Genomic DNA, 22,346 nt, shown 5'->3' on the forward strand with positions numbered 1-22,346 from the left:
TCTCTGTGAAATGATGGGAAGAGCAAGCAGGTGAGAGTTACTGCAGGACTGATAGACTGTAAGTGTGCAACACAGCCACAGAAAAGAGAGAAGTGTTGTCCTTCCTGTGTAATTACAGGAAGAGAGAGAAGGAAACAACAGCCAAACCAGTTCACTGCAAAATGTTCCCAGCGTCTGATTCCTAGATCACAGCTTTCTGACAGCAGCTAGAAATAGAAGTAAGTCTGTTCTATTTTACAGCCTTATTAATGCAGATTATTTTATATATTGACTTCACTTACTGGAACTCACACATTAAAATGCTTTGATATTAAAAATAAGGATGCTCTTTCTTTGTTGGTATTTGAAAGCAATTTGCTTGCTTTAGTACATAGAGGGGGGAAAGAAGTCCTGAATTGACATAATAATTGAAATAATAGCTGTTGTTATTTTAATCTGTTCATATAATTAAGACCCATATAGACTGTATGATAAAGAATGCCATTTATTTAGATTTGTTTTTATTAACAGTCTAAAGGGACTCAAATCTAAAGAGAAAAATCTCAAAATACAAAAGTATATTTAAAAAAATATAGTAAGCAGCAGCAAGAATATTAATTTACAATGGAAAGTTGGGTTTTTTTTTTTCATTCATTCTGGTTTTGAGCTATGCTGCGCTCAGCAATGCCAAGCTCAGTCAGTCCTTTCGCTGCAATAACTTTGGGGTTTGTTGCCACATTTTTCGTGGTGTTGTGAGTCTTGTATATCCCAATCAGTCTGTCTGCAATCTCAAACATGTTGTTCCGCAGGGAGATGATGATAAACTGCGCGTTTTTTGTCTGCTCCTGAAACAAAAGGTATTTGTATGAGCTCAGGGATTTTGGAAAGCTGCGTTCTTGCATGGTCTCTACATCCAGGTTTAAGAACTGAAGAAGTGATACATCACTGTAAATATTCAGTGCACAATACAATCCAACAGCTCTGCAGGTGCTGATCTCTCATAACTCGTCTGGTTTTGGCTAAGTCCTACCTTGGCTTTCAGCACAAAGCATTTCAATTGACTCAAGCAAGCAACAGCTTTCCTTTTTTTTTTTTTTTTTTTGTTTTCCTTTCACATGACCTGTTCAAGTGAATTGAGTTAAATAAAAGCATACATAAATTTTTGCAGAATTTCAGTTTGCCACAGTTTTAATGTGAATTTCATTAGCTTTCCTGAAGGCTTCCTGACCTTCCTGATCTGTCCTAACGAGGGCTCCTTTAGGAATGAAAAGGAAATCAAACTTATCTCCACACACTGAGAACTGGGGGAAGCAAACCCCTTGTTGACAAGCTCTGACGAAGAAAAGCAGTTCTGTGATCCTGAGGCACGATGACAGTAGATAACAAAACATCTACATTGGGTGGTGCTTTCAAAATAAAACCACCTTTTTTTTCCTTAATAACTCAGGAGCAACAGTGTAAGGTCACATGTGTGAAAATACAAGTACGATGGAAGCAAAGTTTGAAGTGCTTCCCTAGCTTGAAGCAGTTAATCTTTGTCTGTTCCCAAAATGGGAATTACTTTGAGTAATTCTGAAAATTTTAAGTTTAAATTAGCAACAGGAACTGCAACAATGTAAATGCTTGCTTGGCTTAAATACGGTGATGATAGAATTATTAATGCTTTTCCTTTCAGGCTTTCAAAAATAGACAGATGAAATAAACCTACCTCTTGAAGCTTGAGAGAATGAAAGGCAAGTAAAACTCCCAGGACTTTGGCTGCACCTCAGAATGAAGTCATGAGTCTGGATATGTGAACGCCCTACCAAGAGCATCTCAGCTGACTGGGGCTGATTAGTTTAAGTGAAAGTAAATTTTAAAGAGAAAGGAGTTGCAGCAAGGCTGTGCTGAACTACAGCACTGTTGGCAAACTCTTTGCTCTTTAGACAGCTTTTCAAAATGTGCGGTGAAGATGTAGGGAATAATTACAGATCTTCTATTAGCAACCCAACTTCAAGAAAGCAGCAGTTTAGAAAAAATATGCAGAAAACTACACTCTGAGCACCTTTCTGAAAATCTGCTTAGCACACAGTTATTTGAAAACACTGCATCTTACAAAGTCTCTGAAATCTGGCTGTAACTTTGTTACCCTTTTCCTGGCAGAGAAGGAAAAAGTCCCACTTACAGTAGTTACCAGTACTTACATATATGTAAAATGCTACAATGGATACATTTTTGAAGTCAAGTGCTGCATCAATCTCATCCATAAAATACAGTGGTGTTGGCTTGTAATGATGAAGTGCAAAAACTAGAGCCAGTGAACTAAGAGTCTTCTCTCCTCCTGACAAGTTAAATATCTTCTTCCAGCTTTTCTTGGGAGGCCGAACACTGAAACAAAATTAGTTTGTAAATTACTTCTGCTCATGAATCAAAGGAATATGGCATGGGGAAAAGCAAGTCACAAGGCAGCAGGGAGTTTGTGGAGCAGCTCCCTGGGTACACACACAGCCATGTGGTCAGCTGATGTTTGCCTGAGCTGGAGCTACTGTAACACTCGTTTGTTTTCTGTGGGACCTGCAACATTTCAGAACTACTATTTAATTGTATTTCAAAAGTGTTATTCTATTCTTTAAGTAATGAATATACTTTTAGGGCTATTTATGACAGAACAATGTCTGCTTACCACTATGATCTGACATGATTCCTTGGGCAAATGAAATGGTTTGGGAAACAAGAAACCTGAAAAATTACTTTGAAATCAAAGCTGTCTAACTGTTGTTTCTTAGTTATGTGTTTCTTGAAGTGAAATGAACCTCTTTATTGCTCAGTGCTAAAAGGTTGTGGCTTCTGTGAGTATCTTGCCAGTATTTGCCAAGAGCTGGGACTACCATGGTTAGCTGTAAAATTTACTGTAAAAATGGGTTTTAGAAAGGCAATACAATGATTAGGAATTGCAGCAACAATACCAAGTATTTTCACATACCTGAACATGATTCCCTCAGAGAAGGGATCCAAACTGTCTACAAGTTCTAACTCAGCATCTCCTCCCAAAGTCAGCATCTGGTAGTTCTCCTTCAGTTTATTTGTTATTACATTAAATCCTGCCATAAACTCATTTAGCCTCTGCTTTCTGAGATCTTCAAAAGCTTGTCTAAATCTGTCTCTCTCATTGGTAATGTCATCCAATTCAGCCACACGTTTTAAGTATAGCTCTTCCTGTGAAAAACAACAACAAAACACAGCAAAACCAAAGTGCAGTTAAAGAAGCTGCTTCTATTTTAGATTTTATGCCACTTTTCTTTCTACCATTTGAAAACTTGTTTCCCAGAATGACCAACAGCCTTGAAATAAAAAAGAGCTGAGAACAAACCCTCCCTCTTTTCGCTGCTCACTTCTAACGTGGACTCCCTCAGTCATTTAATTAACCTGAAATTGTAGTTAAACGATTAATGCCTATTTTAGTAGCTCTGTGCTTCAAGCAATCTTACAGCTCTGCCCATAAGAGCTGTGGGCAGAGCAGCTCTCAAACACTCTGGAGGAGCACTGCAGAAAAGCAGCTCCCATCTGCATTTAATCAACCTGTCTCAAGAGCTACAAACGTCTGCTTGACACCATCTGACAGCACAGATAGTCACTGCCTGTCTTTATATGTCAGCAATCAGTGTGTGAAGGTTTGTCCTTCTTCCCCTGGGAGGAGGCAATACGAGGCAAGAAAACCTGAATAAAAAGCTAAATGTGTTTTGGTTGAGACAAAGCCGTACTGCTGTGCTGACAGGCAGTGCAATATCAAAGCAATAGGTTCTACTGCTACGTGGCAGTAGCAGAGCTTTACCTTTCTCCTATACTCTGCAATAGCACCAAGGTTGGGCTTCATTTCATGGCACTGTGCTTCCAAGAGAGCTATTTGATTAGTGATAACGTCCGGATCCTTGATAGCCTCAAGCTCTTCTTGACTGAGCACCGGGAGTTCTTCGGGTGGCTTATCTTCTATGGGATGCAATGATAATTTTGATATCTAAAAATCAAAATCAGTTACTAGAAATCTAAAGATGACATTAATTATCACATGAACATGCTTCCAAAATGAATATTTTTGGTATTAGTAGACACTGAACCTTCCAAGCATTCAAAACTTCTTCACTTAATTCTCTTTAAAATTAAGATGCATGCCAGACAATAAACACTATATCCTGTTGTTTCGTTCCTGAAGATTTATTCTTAGAAATGGGTAGCGGGTAATGTGGTTATCACCTTTACTTTCCTTATCCTTGAAGTTTCTTTCTACCATTTGAAAACTTATTTTTCCCAGAATGACCAACTGCCTTGAAATAAAAAGAACTGAGAACAGACCCTTTTAATTTAATTTAATACCTTGTATTTGCAAGATTGAAAAGCTACTGAATACCACTGCGGAGCAGCTGCTCTGGCTGTCCTCAAAGGAGCAAGGATGTAAAAGCCACTGCAGGATCATCTGCTGGTCTACATCTTATCTGGCCTTTTTTCCTGGATGTCTCCCTGTGCACACACCATGTTTGTGCACTTTGCATAGGTCATGAAAAACAAAGCAAAGCCAACCCCAGCCATTGCCTCTTACTGACTCTGTGCACTCAGTGAGCCTACGGGCCAAAGAAGTCAGGTTTCTGTGCAGAACTGCTTCCAGAAGAATTAAACACCATTCCCAGAAGCTGACTGAAGACACTCTTGATGTAATTTGTTTTGTTTTAAAGAACAGCTTAGTGGATACAGCACTGAATGTTTTCCATTTCCTACTCCTCTTTGCTTCTCTCACCTTTCTAAGAAGGGTTTTTTTGTTTGTTTTTTTTTTTCCCCAGTATCTAAGAGAGAATTGCCAGGCACGAAAGTCCCTTAGTTGGCATTTATTGCCTACTCTTTTTTCTTTGTTGCTTTTCCTTGCTCTTCAATAGCACTACATCAGTTACAGTTACCCAACAATACTTTCATAAAGAAAAAACTTGGAAAGTCAGAAGCTACATCATTCATTCATGTCATCTTTTTTTAGAGCAAGTTTTTATAGGATAAACAATAATTTGCTATAAATAATGAGCTGAATATCAGTTTTTGCCTAAATTACTATGTTAACCTATTAATCTTTTTGGGGATATCATAATTCATCTTCTATGAACTGAAAAACTTGCTTACCTCCTTCTGCCAGTATTTAACCTTCGACTGATGTGTAGAAATATGACTATCAATTTGTTCAATTTTAAACTTGATATTGAGAGCTTCCTTTCGCAGTTCGTGTTCATCATCTTGAATAGCTCTCATCTCCTGCAGCAAACTGCGGTGCTCCTCCTTAACGGCCGGCAGCGCTTCCTGCAGGAGGGCACACAAAGTGCAGTGCTCAGTTGCCAGGGAAATGTTACCCATTCCTCACGTTACAGGTCTGTTTTCACTAAGTTATTCACACAGCTTACTCTCCACAGTTGTAAGTATGGATGTAAATAAAACACACACTCTAACAGTTAGGTTAACTTGGTCCACGAGTTCTGAAATATCACCTGTGAAAAGATGCTGCAGTTTATATTTGAAATCCAGATCTGGATTAAGCAAGTCCTAGGCTAATGTTTTTAATGATGTTTTATATCAGTGTCATGAAGTCAGGCTCAAATTGCAAGGTAGCTCTTTAAATGGAGCTATCTGCTGATGATCCTATTTCTGTATTCTAGGCCTGCCTAGAATGTCTAAGGATAAAGGTTAACAGCACCAATTAAGACACCTTTGGTATAACAAATACTACGTGCAGTTCATTTCAGACTGCATCCTCTATGAAGAAACACCAAATTAACATTACACTTACTTCAGCTTGCTTGCAGTCATTCAGAACCTGAGTAGCTTCATCTTCTAGCGTAGTCAGCTCTTCTGTTAAGTCTTTAATTTCTTTCTCATTGTCTCCAATCTCCTTCTCCGTGCGAAGAACAGAATCTTCAGACTTTTTCAGGTTTCTGAATGGATACCAAGACATTCGTGTACTTCAAGTGCAGGTACAGCACCAGGGAATCCAGAAGCACAGCCTTACTTATAAAAATAGTTCCCCACATACTGGTAACCAAATAGGAAGTACTGATGTGTGCATGAACCCTCACACACTGGGGATATGTGGGTAAGACAAAGCTGTCTTCTGTAAACACAAACATGTAGTTCATTCCTTCCCGCTGTTCTGACATTCACTCCAAGTGCTCACTACGTATCGTTAAGCTAAAACAAAAATATAGCCCATTTTCTTTCTGACATACTTCACAATAAAATTAGTCCTTCAGACCCGAACTGCTTCACTGCATGTCAATAATGGTTATTTTTAATTTTTTCTGATATTTTATTTTAGTGATAGGCAAATATTAGCAGAAAAAACTGATTAGATGGGGCTTTTAAATCACCTTTTGGAGACTGCAAAATGTTACTGCCTTTTATCTCTTCAACGCAAGCAGCATTTAGCTTGATGCACACAAATGAAAATAAGGTTTTCAGATGGAGAGACTTCTAACTACGGCACCCACTTAAAACACACCAATGTGCTACAGATTCTGATGTCAACAGATGCAGCTGCTTGAAGACTGAAATGACTCTCCTTGATCAGGTGTCACTAAGCTTTCTAGGTCTCTGATCCTCTGCCTGTAAAGCACACTAATTAACAAAGACCTCTTAATTAATTAACAAAATCTTAATTAACAGCCAGTTTCAGTGTGAGGTGTCTGTTAGAGAAAAAGGCTGTGATCTTCTCCCTTCAGTTTTCCTCTAGCTGTAAGGAAGGGAAAGCACATCTCCAGCCTGACAGATCCCCCAAGTACAGGTGTGTGCAGCTCGGTACAGAGACAGCCTTTAAAATGTCACACACTGATGTACTGTACCTTTGTGCAGTCTTGATTGCCACTTGGGCTTTAGTAATAGCTGAAGTACATTCATCTATTTCTTGGTTGATCTTATCAACTTTGTCTTGCTGTGTTTTAAGTTTACGATTATTGAAATCAATGATGAGGTTATGTAATCGTTTAACTTCACTTTCCATTTTACCAGCTTGCTCAGAAACACGCTCGTAATCTGTTGATAAACAAAGTAAGTGTTAATGACATGATGTGGTCTCTAGACAGTTTTGTCTCTCTCAATCGTATGGCAGAAACATCCAAGATATTTATAACCTCAGATTTTAGTGTGATTGAAAAAGGAAAGCATCTGCATGCTGCTGATGCTGTATTGTTCAAAAGAGGAATACAGGACATCCAAAGTAATCTGTATGCTCTTTCATAAAATGCTATAAAAGCAAAATGGTGGGTACAGCACTGACAACACGGAAGAACAAAGCCTTAGCATTCACTCCTGCATTAGTAAATGAACACGACTACCGTTTTTATCTATAACCCCTCTCTCCACAACAAGTACCTTTTTTATAACTACTGAGGACTTTCTCCAATTCCTTCTGTTTGTTTTTGTCTGGAGCAGCAGCAGTTACATTTGCTTCAAGTTCCTTCACTTGACTTTTTAGACGAATTTCTTGTTCAGAAAAACTCTACAGAAAACAGAACAGCGTTAGAATCCCATACTTTAAGAAAGGTCTCTGATACTGACAAAGATGACATTAACTTGAGGCTGAGGAGCTGTTCTCCTGCACATGCATATAGAAACCAGATGTTGCCTCAATGACCAACTTGTTCACCTGGATACTCGCTGTGTACTTTTCTAAAGTATTTCTCATTTCCCGAACATTTTTCTCTAGTTTTGTTATGTCTTCTTCCAGTTGTAATTTTTCTTCTTCACACTGTACTGCTTTTTTGGAATCCCTCTGCAGTTCAGATTCCAGTCTGTTGATCTACACAAAAATGAAACACAATCACTCACAGAGTGTCACCACTACGAAACACAGCAGGTACTCATTCACGTGCTGGACAGTCTATGATCTCTTAAAACACAAAAAGTGATGAAACAACTTGAGACTTTTCTAAAGCTGGACAGAACATGGAGGCTGCTGAGAACATCAGTGATAAGTGGTGTTAGGAAGATGGGCTTCTTGAAATATACCTTCAAGAGCAGAAGGATAAAGATACATCTCAGATCTCAGCCAATTTTCTGTTTCTACAAACAGAAAACTGCCTAACAGGCACAAACATACTTCTTCAGGTTGGAGGTGCCCAGTTTCTACAAAGGTGCACAGCAAAACTGACAACAGAAAAACCAAGTTATAGCTACTGATGTTTATTGAGTGCCATAGTATGTCTCATGGACCAAATAGAAAACAGAGATAAGAGATAGTTCTCTTGGAGAGAACTAACCACGGGTAAATCTGAAGCCTGAAGATAAGAAATAGCAGTCTTCCCGATTACCAGGATAGAAATATGAGCTGGCTTATGTATTTATTCATCCTTTTCAAGACTGGGACAATAACAGTTTGTCTGTGAGATTAATTTATTAGTTCAGCACACACTCAACATTATATGAATAGCCTTGACAAAAGCTGCCAAACCCTCTGGTGTTTGCAGAACTGTAACTTCTCTTGGTTAATATAATTCTATTTTCCAAGCTAAGTGAAGGTGAAAATACAGGAGAAAAATAGATACCTTTTTTAACCCCCCAGTGATAAACCAAATAGTGCTGAAACATGAGCAAAGGCAGCAAGAATGGTGACACAATTATCTCCTCCAGCAGAGAAACCTTCATGTTGAGTTGGAACTTGGAGTTCTCCAATATGAACGTGTTTTCACAATGAAATACTAACCACTGTTTCTGTGTTTTCAAGGGTAAGCAGGTATTCAACCCCTGCACTGGCTTACAGCTCTCATTCCTAAAGAACAAGAAGTTCATTCTCTGTTGGGAGAGGACTGACCTCATGAGCCACTGTCTACTTGATAGCTGCAGGGGGAGCTTGCCTTCTTGCAGAGGTGTTAATACTGTAGTTTGATCTTGGGTTGATCAGCAGATACTATGTGAAAAGGACACTGTCTACAGTTCTGTTTGCATTAAATACAATTACAGAGTCAAACCAAAATAAATTCAGATGGCAAGGAAGTATTTGGATTTCTCCAAGTATTGTTGACAAAAATTTGAAGGAAGATGTTGCCAGACCCTGAGAAATCTTACAATGACACAAAGCAGTGGACAAAATCTTTCTTTTCTTGCTGTAAGTTTGCATATATTTCTCTACAGCACAGTGGTTCCTTATAGTCAATCTCTTTCACATTCTCACACCTACCTTCAAGTCAGTTTCCAAGCTATCAAAGGTAGCAGGAAGGAACCAGAAGTAAATAGTAGGCATATGATGGTTGGGATGCGAACAAGTGCATTTAAGAGCAATAGAACCTATGCCAGCCTCATAAACATTCAGCTTTTTTCAGCTTTCAGTCACTATCAGAATATCTTACGTCTCGTTAACTACTCGTATGTATTTAAAAGGACATCATACAAGTGTGCATGAACTGTCAAAACATAACAAACTTCAAAGAAATTCCACTTTTAATTAGGATTATGCACTAACCTCTTCTGGTGAAACATCAGTTACAACTGAGGAGCCCATTCTGCCCTTCATCACTTTATTCCCACCACCAGTCATTGTTCCTAAAGCAGTGAAAGAGGAAGAGAAGTCAGCATGCTTCATTTTGCTTAGATAGCATCTACAAAGTGCTGAACACATAAGCTTACACTTAAATACCTGACTGCTCAATGATTTCTCCTTTCAGCGTTACAACCCTCCACCTTTTATCTCTTTGGAATGCTATTCTGGTAGCATCTTCCAAGTCCTTGACCACCAGGGTATCACGTAATGCAAAGTAAAAAGCTGGGGAAAAGCTCTCATCTTCTACTTTCACCAGGTCAATCAGGCGAGGCACATTTTCAGGGGTTGGGATTTTTGCCAGATTTTTCTTCCATACGGCCATCTACATAAAAGAATGTAAACAAATGAACACAGGTTCCTTTGGATAGGATAATGCAATGATGCCATAATTTCAGACATGCCAAGGCTTTAAAGCAAATGTAAATGTTCTCTAGTTAAATGTAACTTCTCAGAACGGTGAAACTTCCTTTCTTAGGAATCTCTACTTACTTGGATTACAATTAAACATTTTGCATTTTAGCTTTACCTGTATTAATACTTATTCAGTGTAATATATCAATGTAACACATACTTGTATGTATACAAATATCATTGTGCATCTTAGGCTAAATCAACAATGTAATTTGTTTTGCCACAGCACCAGTGCTTACTTTGTCCAGGGCTATAAACGTGGCAGCTCCAATTTCCGTTTTCTTTAGGAATTCCACACATTCCTGCGCAATATCGATTGTATCAACAACGATGTAGTCCAGGGCAGCACAAGATGATGAAATAGCAATGTCATACTTCTCATGGATGGCTCCCAAGTCTCCCTAAGAATTGAAAGGGGAGTGGAGAGGGGGGACAGAAATACTGTCATTAGCTGGGCATCAATGTTTTGTCTTGGTGTTGAGAGGTACGACAGAAGCTTTACAAAGAATGAAATGAGATGAAAAGAAATTATAGAACTTTTTTTTTTTCCTAAATAGCTTAAACCTTAGTTAAATTTTGTGAATTAGTATCACACCTGACTTCTCCTGCACACTGCTGTTTATATATTTCTCCTATGTAGTTCCATAACAGAATATGAATTCATACACTTAGAATTTCAAAAGCAGTAATTCTGACAAAGCAGTGTGGTAGCTGTGGATTTCTTTTCTGTAGATAAATGGCAAATTTTATATGCTAGTATTTTAGTGAGGTGGTCTGGCCTAGCAAAATCATTTTGTATGTTCTGTGAATGGTTCTACCATTGATCTGCTGGGTAGCACTTCTCAAGTCAGATACCTCCGCAAGCATTCTTGTACACAGCTAATACTCAAAATGGTATCAGGTTATTGGGCTCCTTTGAAAATCTTTTCTTATCTGCAGGCTTACGAACCAGCATGCACAGCCAGCCCAGTTACTCAAGAACACCTTAACCTCAGTCTTTCCTCTGGCAAGTGGCATAAAACAAAGCAAACGCCAGCGGTGGCAGACAGCTGTGTGCTGCCATTTGAACTATATCCTTTAAATTTACCTATACCTCAGATTTTCAAATGTACATGCATTGAATGTTCTGAAGCAGAATCTTCTTAGAGGAGCAAGAGAGGCAAAGAAACAACAGCAGAATGTAACATAATCACTTTTACATGTATATTGATATATGCATTGTTTGATTCCAGAAAGAAAAAAGGAACAAAGAGCTCTACTGGAGCAGCATTTTCAGATCTTTACCTATTCTACCTTTCACCTATTCAGAGAAAAACCCTCTACCCCCATGAAGTCTAAGACAAAATTTGTAACAGCCTTTTAAAATTTACCAGTCTTCCATGTATTCCAGAAATACTCCCCGACCTCTTCTGCTCAAGCAGAGCCTGCAGCACTTTTCCTCGATCGCGGTGCTGTGCTAAAGAACTTTTGGCTTCTTCTACTTTTTGACGGAGATTTCGAACAAGATCCTGAGCTCTCAGTTCCTCTTTTTTCAGCTTCTCAAGCTTGTTCTCTTTCTAATGGGTACAAGAACGATGTTAGCCACAAGAAACCTTCTGTACTGTAGACGTGGATTCATGGCTGTGTAAGCAATAAAGCAGCCACTGAAAAACTGAAGTAGCAGAACATTCACCAGAACAATGGCTGTTATTTGTACACTTGAAAACAGATACAACAGCTTATGCACGTGTGAATCAGGCTCAAACCAAGGTATTGGAATTATTTTTTCTACAGGGAATGAGAGGGGAGCACGAGGTGAAATTCAAATGGCTCAGAAACATAGCTATTCATTTATTTTACCGTGTCTAATTATTACATTTAAACTGATTTCCTTGTAGAGATGCATGAGATTTAATTTCCTGTGTTTAATGTTAATATTTTCTTCAACCAAAGTAAGTTTGAAATCAGATACTTAACTTTGGTGATTAATTAAGTATCTGAATGTAGTTGTTAAATTCCGTATGTGAAGGCTAGGTCTCACCTCCTTTAATTCCATTTCAGCTGTAGGCAACTTTGTATCTAGATCTTTAATAGCAGCCTTTCTTTGCTTAAGAGTTTCAGAAGTAGTCATCAGAGCCTCCTTTGCCTCATTGAGCTGAGACACAGCAGTGTTATAGCGGGTGAGGTAGATGTCGAGCTCTGCCTGTGCCACATCCATCTTGGAACGCGCGTCATTCACCGTCTTACAGAACTCCATCAGCTCTTTCTCTTTGCCCTGCAAAGATGGATGTTACCAATCAAAACACACTGGGGGATTTACTGTCAGTCATGCTGTGTGAAAGGCAACAAGGAAACGAGCACGTTCTTTTACTAGCAGGAAACAGATATGAAAGCCGTTCAATAGAAGAACAAGTGTATCCCTCTGAATTTGTTAACATATTCTTTATGGAAGTATTTTTTTCCATACCTTTAAAGAACACTGTGGAATTACCTTAAACCAGTTCCATACAAACGTTATATCATCTTAACTTGAAGTTGTGGAGAACACTCCCAGTTAAATTTGTACTAAATTTGTACTGAATTACAGATCAAATGGAGAATGTGTTCAGTACAGGAAACAGACCTCGACATTTATAGAATAAATGTTCAGTCTCCAGACTGTTAATGATTGGGCAGCTAATATCATCCGCAGTAAGTGTTGCAGTAGCTGTGTATGCATTGAAAGACAGACCACAGCTGTGTGAAAGGCTCAGAACACAGCATTTCAAAATCGGATTATAATTATTATTTTCAAGTAAATGTTGGCTCGAACATTTTGATGGGAGAAAATTCAAGTGTGTTCTAGTACTGGAAGTGTAGATTTATTTAATGTATGTGTATGAATGATACGCTTAATAACCACTACAAAAAGCAAACAACCTCATGGGAATGAATTAGCTCACTGTAAGTTCTAAAAAGGAATTTCCCAGTTAGTCTCCATCAAATCAACACGTGGAACACTATCAGATAAATCACATCATCCAGCTATCTCGTGATCCTTCCATTTCCCACTGCAAAAGCTGCACTTCGATTAAAACAGAAAGTGTGCAAGTCAACAAACCTCTTTTTCTTTCTGAATGTCTCGTGTTTCTTCTTTAAGACTACTCATAACCTGCTTGAGTTTTTCTTCCTCTTTGTCTTTTGCCTTTTCAAGAAGCTCTTTCTTAGATGTTGCATCGCTGATGGTTTTTTCACAGTTGGAGGGCACGTTTTTCAGTTCTTCCACCTAAAGAAGGACAAAATTAACTCCCTCTTCAACCGAAACAAAACAGTTTGGCTGCATCTTTAAACCCTGCCTTTCAAATTTAAAGTGATTAGCAAACAAAAACCAAGCTGACAAATGACAAAATATCAGAGTGAAAAAAAATTAAAACATTTTTAAGCCTTCTCTGTTGCACAAAGTAGAACTGGTGTCCTTTGTTACTCTTCTCCAGCTGCATGAAGATGCTCTTATCTAGAGCAACCAAGCGCATTTCTTTATGGAAAGCAAGCTGCAGTTCACTCTACCTTTTCTTTGTCCTTTTGAAGTTGCTTCTCCAGTTTTTTCGCCTTGCTTTTGGCATGCTTCAGTTTCTCCCTTACTTCAACATCCTGCAAATCCAACTGAGTAAATTTGTTTTTATTTTCCTCTATTAACATTGTAATTTTATCCATTTTCCTGGAAGGAAAACAAGAAAGAATTATCTATTCCATATCTTAAATAAAATAACACCAATAGAACTTGGCTGAATAAGTGAGCACGCAGGATTTACAACAATACTGGTCAGTTTTGGTGAGAAACAGCATCCAGGGCTCACTGTGTTCATAGTATTTTCCCCAGGGCACTGATTTTTCATCAGAAAAGACAAACCCACGAAATGATGTTTTCAGAAACGACTTTTTTCCTTTGCTAACATTTGTAATTGATAACTCTCAAGTCATTAGGATCTCAGAGGATGAAAAGGTTCATACTGTAGTCAGAGGAAGGTTTAGTAACCAGACGAGTCAACAGAAGGAAAATTCAAACCATAGATAAGAGGTTCATAAGGAAACCAAAGACAAATACAGGCACACCCAGGGATCGAAGCTTTTCAGATGTGTATATAAAAACCCGAGGAAAATCTTCCAGCTACTTTTTGTAGTCAGCACAAAGAAGTAGTTTGTACTCCTAACTCCATAAAAACCAGACATTTTATTAGCATTAGTGGTAGCTATTAGCCAGATTTCTCCAAGAGAGTCAACTCGCAGAACACCAAATAAATCCAATGAGAATATTTTAAAATTTATTTACTTGAAAATATCATTTAATTAATGCCAGGAATTGTTCGTAAGAGACTCTGCTCATCAGATAATTTAAGCTTTTGGTGGAAGGACTACTAAAAACCCAGCTGTGCTCCCTCTGAGCAGCAACCCATGCATCTATTTCAGACTTCTGCTTTCTCTGTTTCCTTTTTGTTCATTTGTTTTTCATGAAACACAGCTACTACAGCCTCTTCATAACTACTGGAAGCTGGAAGGGACCCCCAGGGATCATTATGTCCAACTGCTGGGAAAATGTGAGCTTTTCTTCTGAAAATCCTTGTAACTTTAACAATAATACTCAAAACATACAATTCAGTACTCTTATCTTACAAGTCTATACCTGGAGTACTTACTTCTCAAGATCTTTTAAAGCTTTACTCTTGCTTTTCATTTCATCTGCAAGTTTACTACTCTTCTCATTAATATCTTTAGTTTCTTTCTGTATATTTTCTTTTTGTGCTTCCAAATCATTTATTCGTTTCTGTAGGTCATAACTAAGGAAATCCAATAAAACAGTATTAAAAAACATTTTTTTCCCACGAAATAAACATTTAAAATGAATATTTATTTCTTATCTCAAGGATAAGAAAACAATAATGTCAAGTATCATATCCCAATACTCATTATTGGGAAACTTTGCCAATTTTACACAATTGGCAAAGGTTCCCAATTTTACACAGAACAGCAAGGAAATCTATTGCTTTGTGACACATCATATAAAAAAAACAAACAAGTAGATCACTTGAAGCTTCTAGGTATGAAGCTGTAAGAGGTACCATTCTTTGGAGGACAATGAATATGATCTATTATTATACAAAAAAGTTTAACTTTAAAACTTGAAAAAATCAAGATCTCTAGCCACTGCTGTACAGCTGATTTTGAATGGCTACCCAGAAAAATAAAATATTTCTAATTACAGATATGGAAACACCACCTCCACATGAAAGCCAAATCAAAACTTCAGTTACTTACATGTAGTACTGACAGATATGGTTTTTCTCTTTAAACATTTTATTTTCCAAGGAAAGAAATTCGATGGCTTTATTCTTGTCCCCTTCTAAGGCATCCTTTTCTTTTTCCACCATTTTAACTCTATTTAACTAGACAAGACAGACAGTCAAGGCTGATTTTAGTGCCAGCAGCATAGAAGAACAAACCGTGAGGACAAATAAGCCCCAGAACCTTCACAGGTCCCACCTTTGGAGAGATGCTATCCCACAGTCAACTCTGCAAGCAATTGAGTAGTGCAGACTTTCTGAAATAAGAGATGACTGTCTGCTGCAGACTGTACAGCAAGGGCAATTCAAAAGTAACACAGAGCTAAAAAGGAATCCTACAGATGCTGGGAGCAGTTCATGCACAGCAAGGAAAACGCAAGTGAGCAACAAAGAGGAGTTCAGGAGTCAGCATTTTCACTGGCTCCTTTCAGGTTAAATCCTGTGACTACACATCTTTTGTTCTCCTTTATGCCTTTAAAAAAACAGAATCTGCTACATGTTAGAATTTACCAAGGACACACTAAGTCAAATAAAATAGAACTTGGATATTTTCCTACAGTTAGAACTAAATGCATAGGTAAAATGCCATGAAAGCAATGTCTGCAACTGATCTTTGTAGCTCAAGTCACAACTAATTTCCTGTATTTATAAGTGTCCTCATGAAGTTTCACATCACTTTGGCATTGCTGTGTTTCTCCCCCTCACCCTTTTCTTGGCATAGGTTAGGTTTCCCTCCTGCTTATTCTATTTGCTACTTTGCAATAGGACTAAGGCAGGTATGACTTCATCTATGTGTATTCAGCTGATCTGTTTCACTCCTCGTTCCGAACAGCAGCACATAAAGCACATGGCTATGACCAGAGATGTTCAGCAGATAAGATCCTGGCTTCCAACTCAAACATTCAAACCTCTGGGTATCAGAAGCCAATTAAGTGCTTAAAGAAGGGCATCTGATGTCAACTCCCCGTTTCTTTTATAAGTGAGGGAAACATCAGATGCAAGAAAGGCAACTCTAAAGTTCTCTGTACTTGTGTAGAGTGCCAAATCTTTAAAGTCTTTATGTTAACTGCTTTTCTAAAAACTCACATAATGAGACACTGCAAGTTCATCTATTCAATTTATTATTCAAATAAACTTTTCTAAGACTTACCTTTTCTCCCCTCTGTTCATTTAAAGTCTCTACTCTGTGACAAAGAGTTTGAATAGGATCTTTCAGTCGTGCAGACCCTATCAGATCTTCCAAGTATTCCAGCATGCCCTCATCATGTTCAGTCTGGCCTTTGGGTTTCATCATTGCAATCTGTTCAACTTCCCCCTTGGAAAAAAAAGGTTTAATGTTTTCTTCTTCTTTTTTTTTTTTTCTTTCTTTTTTTTTCCTTGAGGGATAATGATTGCATGTTGAAAATATACAAAAGGGATGCAGGTGTACGAATACAGAAGCTCACAGTCAGGTCTCAAATCTGCTGTTTCTATAAAGATTCAAAATGTTTTCCCCCAACCTAAAAAAGAAGGAAAGAAGGAAGCACCTCCTCTAAGTTGTGTAGCACCCAAGAGTCTTAAGTTACACAAATCAGGATTTAAGTCCTTGGAGATTCCCTTTAGGGAACAGAAGGTCCATAAATCTTGTCTGATGGCTGAACTGGACCTGTAACTCATACAACCAAGGCTTGCTTGTTGGGAGAGAAACAAAGTTAAGTGTTAGACTCCAGTTCGTTTTCTCGTACATAAGGCATTAGCTTTAAACTGTTGAGCTTAACACTGATTTGATATCTTACAAAATAGGAATTAAAGATTAAACTGAGACAATGACAAGGATCTTTATTTCACTGATATCATTACTCAATTAAAAAAAGTATCTACTGTCAATATCTTATGCTTCGAACAGAGCAGCATTAAACCTTTCAAAGTAAGGATTACATTTTGTAAATGAGATGCTATATATTAGAAGGCAAAGACAAGAACCTGGATATACATGTATTAAATAAAGATGTGGATGCAAAAATCAGACAGAGTGAATGCTGAGTACAAACTACTCACCCCTCAAAAACCTGCACAGTTATTGGATGTACAACTTATTAGTAAACAGATGAGCACTACTGCAGAGTACTGGCATTGCACAGGCTTTGGGACAGATGTTTAAACCTGTGAAATAACAAGCTCTTTTACAACTGAAATTTAGTTTTAGGACTGAAAAAATTTAAAACAGGATTTATATTCTAGCATTCAACCTAAGTATGTAAAAAACACCTGAAGTCTGCATACAGAGACCAAAATGTACTCCAGAACTGTCACTGCTTCGTGTTGAGCTTAAGCTGAAGACAAGTTCTACTAAGGTATGGACAAGGAAGAAATTCTTAAGACATACAGAAGATGGAATGATTAATGGGACTGCAGGAAAAGCAAAAGGGACCATCACTGACGTCAGCAATGCGGAGGATTCAATGCAAGCACTGTAAGCCAGCCCTGTAATTGGCTACAAAAGTGGAGGAGAAGGTGCTGCTGAGCACTGCCTTGGAGATCAGTCGGTACTTCTTGCAGAAGTGGCTTCATTCCACTTTCCCAGCACACAATGACACCTAGTGGCACTGTGTTTTTCTTCCAATTAATAAATACTATTTAGCTGAGCAGAAGGGAACAGGGGAAGCATGCAAATTTTGCACTATTTGTTAAGTTATGAAGTCTTTCTGAAACACAAGAAATTCCCATCTTGGTGTAAAACACAGAAACGTGGGGTTGTTTTTGGTTGTTTGGTTTTGTTGTTTTCTCATTTAAAAATTCTAGAAGTTACAAACATCCAGGCTATTATTTTTTGATAATTACTGTTCATAGGAAGTCTCAACAGGCTTGGAAAAAGAAATCTCTTTTTACTTCTTATGGATATCATAAAGGTAATTTGTTTTTTAATAAGCAGCTGCACAATGCATAATTCCAATGACACACCCATCACTGTGGAATTATCATAAATCCCCATTTTGTTTTTTCTTGCATTAAAGCTCTTCCTGCATTTACACTCAAGGAAAAACCATCACTGCAGAGATCTCCTATGTTATACATCACAAAGGTTGGTGTTGCACTCCAGCTTGCGCTTTCTTTCCCCCTCATTCCCTCTGCCTTCCCACCACCCCCTCCCCATTTCTTTTCTACAACTAGGTGCAAAATGATGCTGCATTTAACACAAGCACAGACACTCTCATTTACCCTAAGTGGACAAGGAAGGGATGTAAGCCAACATCTGCTCATGACCTCATTCAGTCCAATTAACCCTCTTTAAATCATGACTATTTTAGTAGTTGTGAGGGTTCTCCATAGCTCACCAACATAAAGAATAGAACTGCAATGTTTTTAATGACAGCACATTAGCAATGAAGCTTAATTCTGTATCTAACTCTATAACCTTATAAACTAGGAAATCAGAGTTTTGGTTGTCTATGTGGAAAAATAATATATCACCATAGAACCAGGAATGCAATCTTACCAGGGAGTAAAGTTTAGGCAATACTTACAGTAAGGATTTTGAAAAGATGAAGTGAATTGGGTGATTGGTGAGAAGAGAATGAACATAAGTGGAACTTGTCAGGCTGAGTGCACCAATTGCATGTGCAATCCTCTGCTTTGCAAAAAGCAACAATTTCATAATTATAAGGAAAATATTTAAATGGTGTTATGCACTTAAACGTTCGGATTCTTTTCTTATCAAGGGTAAAAGTGAAAACACTTAGAAGATACAAATAAGAACTGGATCATAGCAGTATTAATTTTTATTTGATGTTTAAGTTATTTACCAGATTTTATGTTAAAAAATCAGTCCATCCCTACAGCTATCACAGTACGAGATTAAGAGGTTCCTAGCTGTTGTCATCAGTAGAGGAGACCGAAGTTGACTGCTTGCAGAAAGAGCAGGTACATGGCAGCGATACAGGAAAAAGCATTTTACAGGTCTGCATTCTGTTATAACTTGATATACTCAATTTAACTGCTTTAACTTTTGAAATTATGCATCTTGCTTTATCCACAACTACTTGCACTGTATCAAAAATACACCCTTGCTCTTATCTAGTAAAAGATCTTTCAAAATACGGCCAGCATTTCTGAAAGTGAAACTAAGCAGACAGTAGGCAGCCACTTGTTGAGAAGCAGCATGCCCTAACTTGTTTTCTTATAGCTGTTGAACCTGCATTTAAGAAGTCTCAAAACTGACCACCAGGAAATGTCTTTAACTATTTCCCTCGGCTATCTCCCTCCAGCTCTCAGGCACGCACTCACGAGGGGAGAGGGAGGAACATGGAAAAAAAAAAATAACATTAGTCCTCTTAGTTGGAGACAATTGAAATGGATTCAGAAACCGGTGATGCTGGCAAACAGCTGCCAAAGGACAAAGAACATGGAGCACCTCATATCCCATGAGTGCTTCGGGAAGGCCGCAAGTTTTGTGTAAGAATTCTAAATGGAAGCACCAACCCAATGTCTACTTCTGCATTGCGCACGCTGCATTCTGCATCAGACTGAAATACTGGGATGCTGACACAGCACTGGGAACAGAGGCAGTCAGCTCAAACACCGTATAACATGCATACAAATGACAAGTTCCACAGAATGGCTTGGGTTAGTAATCCAAAAACAATTACTGGTGCATTTTGATAGAGCTATTTAATCTTAAAGCCATTTCCTCTAATCACAATTGTGAAGAATAGCATCAAGGAACTTGGAAATAGATGATCCCACCTCCCCTCACACAGCCAAACTGTCAGGGAGAATAAACTATTTAGCTGTCATGATGTCTGAGATAGTTTCTAAATGTAAACTTCTATTGTGACATAAGTAGAGCAAGAAAGCCCTCAAAGACCAGTGCAAAAGCTGCTGCTAATAAAATTAACCACCTGCAACCAACACCCCAGCTGAAGTGACTCAGAAGATGAGCACAGGAGTGCTCTGTGTGTGAATGCCCTGTGCAGGAGTGCCTGGGCTCGCTCTGCCTATGGAGTTGAAGACCATGAGGTGCAGGGGATGGATATACACAAAGACACCCGACAAACTGCCAGGCCAGGTGAAACAACAGCAGTCTATTCTTTTACACGTGGCTTACAAGTGTTTATTTTGGACTCTGCGTTTCAGAAGTTGAACGTGCATCCTTTGAGTATTTGGGGAATGCTATACATTCAGTGCAAGTCATTTAGCGTAGACTGAATCCATTTAATTTATTTCCACTGCATGCTCACTTCTGTGTTAGGCTAAAACTCTCATTAGGACAAACACATCTGTCATAGTGCACACACTTAAGTGGAGGCACTTCAATGCCACGTGCAATTTTCTGGAACCAATCTGTGAAGGGTGAGAACTTCATCTCCTGCACAGCCCTCCAGAGCTGGACAGTGAAATGCCTCAACTTTCAATCACTGCATTTCATAGAATTACTACCCTTGTTTTCTCTGAAATTACTCACTTAAACAGCTGATTTCTCAGAACAGAAAGCTTTAAATCTGAGATTATCCAATATTCACCCGTAAAAATATTGAATGCAGAGCAAGGTCAAAGTGCTCAACGAAGAGAACTTTTGACCTACTCACCAAGTGACCTTTCTGCAATTCTTACCCCGAGTTTTGACACTGCAGGTTAGTTTTCACTTTTGCAGAGAGCTCCCAGTCTGATGCTCTTGGCAGACTGCAGCTTCATGTTCATGCAGCCTCTGTTCAGACTGAGGGGGCTCTGTGGCCTGAAGGCTTCTAAGGGTATTAAGCACAAACAGCACAGCACACGAATCCTAACACTGACATTTCTCAGCTTCAAACAGTGATAAAATCAGAGCTTATTTGTGCTGCATACAAACAGGAGCAGTTCTGTCTGTCATCATGCTGAAATTAAGGAGTTCCAGAGCACAGCTTTCAGATTCCATTTTAAACTTCTGGTACGAAAGGAGGCAACAGCAGCAAAAAGCCTTTTAACTTCTACTGAAAGCTGTCTTAAATTTTTTCATGGAGGATGAAACAACGTTTTTTTGTTGTGAAAATTATTCTGCACCTGTGGAGAGGTGCTGACCAATGATGCCTCCACTCCTCTGAATTTTGGAAAAAATATGGAGATGGGGTCATGCAACAAAAAGTTTTGTCAATTCAACTGTGAACGCAGCACTCACCCAAATACTTCATTAAGAGCTCCACTGAGGAATTACAGCAGCAGATAGGTCAAGATATTTTCCAGGTTGTGCTGCTGTCAATTTCTGATATCTTAATCTGAAGTTATAAACTCAAGTGCTAAAAAACTTTAAATTAACAGAATCCCAAATGATCTAATGAACGGCAGCACTGAGTGTTAAACTCCATGCACTTGAGAAGCATAGTAAAGCTGGACATAGTGGACACATCAAAACATATTTCAAGATAAGGAGATGCTGAAGCTTAGAACCTAGTAAATGAAAAAAGAAGTTCTGTTCTCTTTTTTTTAAAAGAGAACTTTGTGCTGCATTTGTAAAAAAAAAACAAACAAAAAAAACCCACATTAGACAAATTCAGAACTGGAATGATGTCAGATGTAACTGAACTGAAATTTATTCAGTTGTAATAATGAAGAATAGTTTAAGGGAAAAAACCCCTAAGAGATGCAGTCCCATGCACTGGGAAAAACCTTTTGTGTGTCAACCATCACCGAGACTCCAACTGAAGACAGTGCAGAGCAGGACCACTCGTTTCTATCATACAGCTGCTCTTGAGAAGAATACAAATATTTGGAATCTTCTGGGGAACTTTTGTGTGCTTTATCATTTGATTCCAAGCTTTAAAATAAATCAATCACACAACAATGATGCTAGAAAGTTAGAGAAATACTTTATGTAGCTTTTTTTATTATTTACATTCTCCCCACCTTTGAGTTGCTGGGCAGTAGCAAAGCCTTCTTCAAATTGTGCAAAGGAAGAGTTCTGCAAGTGGGGAGCATCTCTTTATCACAATAACCTTGTAACTTTTTTCCCAGTACTACCAATATATATATTCAATTTGCTTACTAAATTAACTGATTAAGTGGATTACAGCTTGCAACTTTAAGGGATTGTTTAATTCTGCTTCATTTATGCCACTGACTTAAGCAATATGCAAACACATACAAGGCTCATTGTTTCATTTATCTCTGTC

General features: G+C 38.3%; 1 protein-coding gene across 3 annotated transcripts in view; it reads right to left on the minus strand.

The window, feature by feature from the left end:
* Window positions 1-468: 468 nt before the first annotated feature.
* Window positions 469-22,346, minus strand: part of SMC4 (structural maintenance of chromosomes 4) — a 32,465-nt gene continuing 10,587 nt past the window's right edge. For 2 of the 3 annotated variants that reach the window (XM_010716981.3, XM_003209227.4), the window contains exons 6-24: window positions 16,376-16,540; window positions 15,200-15,327; window positions 14,581-14,721; window positions 13,454-13,604; window positions 13,008-13,172; window positions 11,949-12,182; window positions 11,299-11,484; window positions 10,168-10,329; window positions 9,614-9,839; window positions 9,440-9,519; window positions 7,628-7,780; window positions 7,354-7,480; window positions 6,825-7,014; window positions 5,777-5,921; window positions 5,119-5,292; window positions 3,791-3,973; window positions 2,942-3,174; window positions 2,163-2,346; window positions 469-824 (exon numbers count right to left, since the gene is read on the minus strand). In XM_010716981.3, the coding sequence (XP_010715283.1) occupies window positions 627-824; window positions 2,163-2,346; window positions 2,942-3,174; window positions 3,791-3,973; window positions 5,119-5,292; window positions 5,777-5,921; window positions 6,825-7,014; window positions 7,354-7,480; window positions 7,628-7,780; window positions 9,440-9,519; window positions 9,614-9,839; window positions 10,168-10,329; window positions 11,299-11,484; window positions 11,949-12,182; window positions 13,008-13,172; window positions 13,454-13,604; window positions 14,581-14,721; window positions 15,200-15,327; window positions 16,376-16,540 (3,225 nt within the window). In that variant the 3' untranslated portion in view covers window positions 469-626. Of the gene's footprint in view, window positions 825-2,162; window positions 2,347-2,941; window positions 3,175-3,790; window positions 3,974-5,118; window positions 5,293-5,776; window positions 5,922-6,824; window positions 7,015-7,353; window positions 7,481-7,627; window positions 7,781-9,439; window positions 9,520-9,613; window positions 9,840-10,167; window positions 10,330-11,298; window positions 11,485-11,948; window positions 12,183-13,007; window positions 13,173-13,453; window positions 13,605-14,580; window positions 14,722-15,199; window positions 15,328-16,375; window positions 16,541-22,346 lie in introns of those variants that run through there. The other variant, XR_794841.3, reaches the window with a different exon arrangement.

This window comes from Meleagris gallopavo, chromosome 11, assembly GCF_000146605.3.
Source record: "Meleagris gallopavo isolate NT-WF06-2002-E0010 breed Aviagen turkey brand Nicholas breeding stock chromosome 11, Turkey_5.1, whole genome shotgun sequence".
In the NCBI taxonomy this organism is placed as follows: domain Eukaryota; kingdom Metazoa; phylum Chordata; class Aves; order Galliformes; family Phasianidae; genus Meleagris; species Meleagris gallopavo.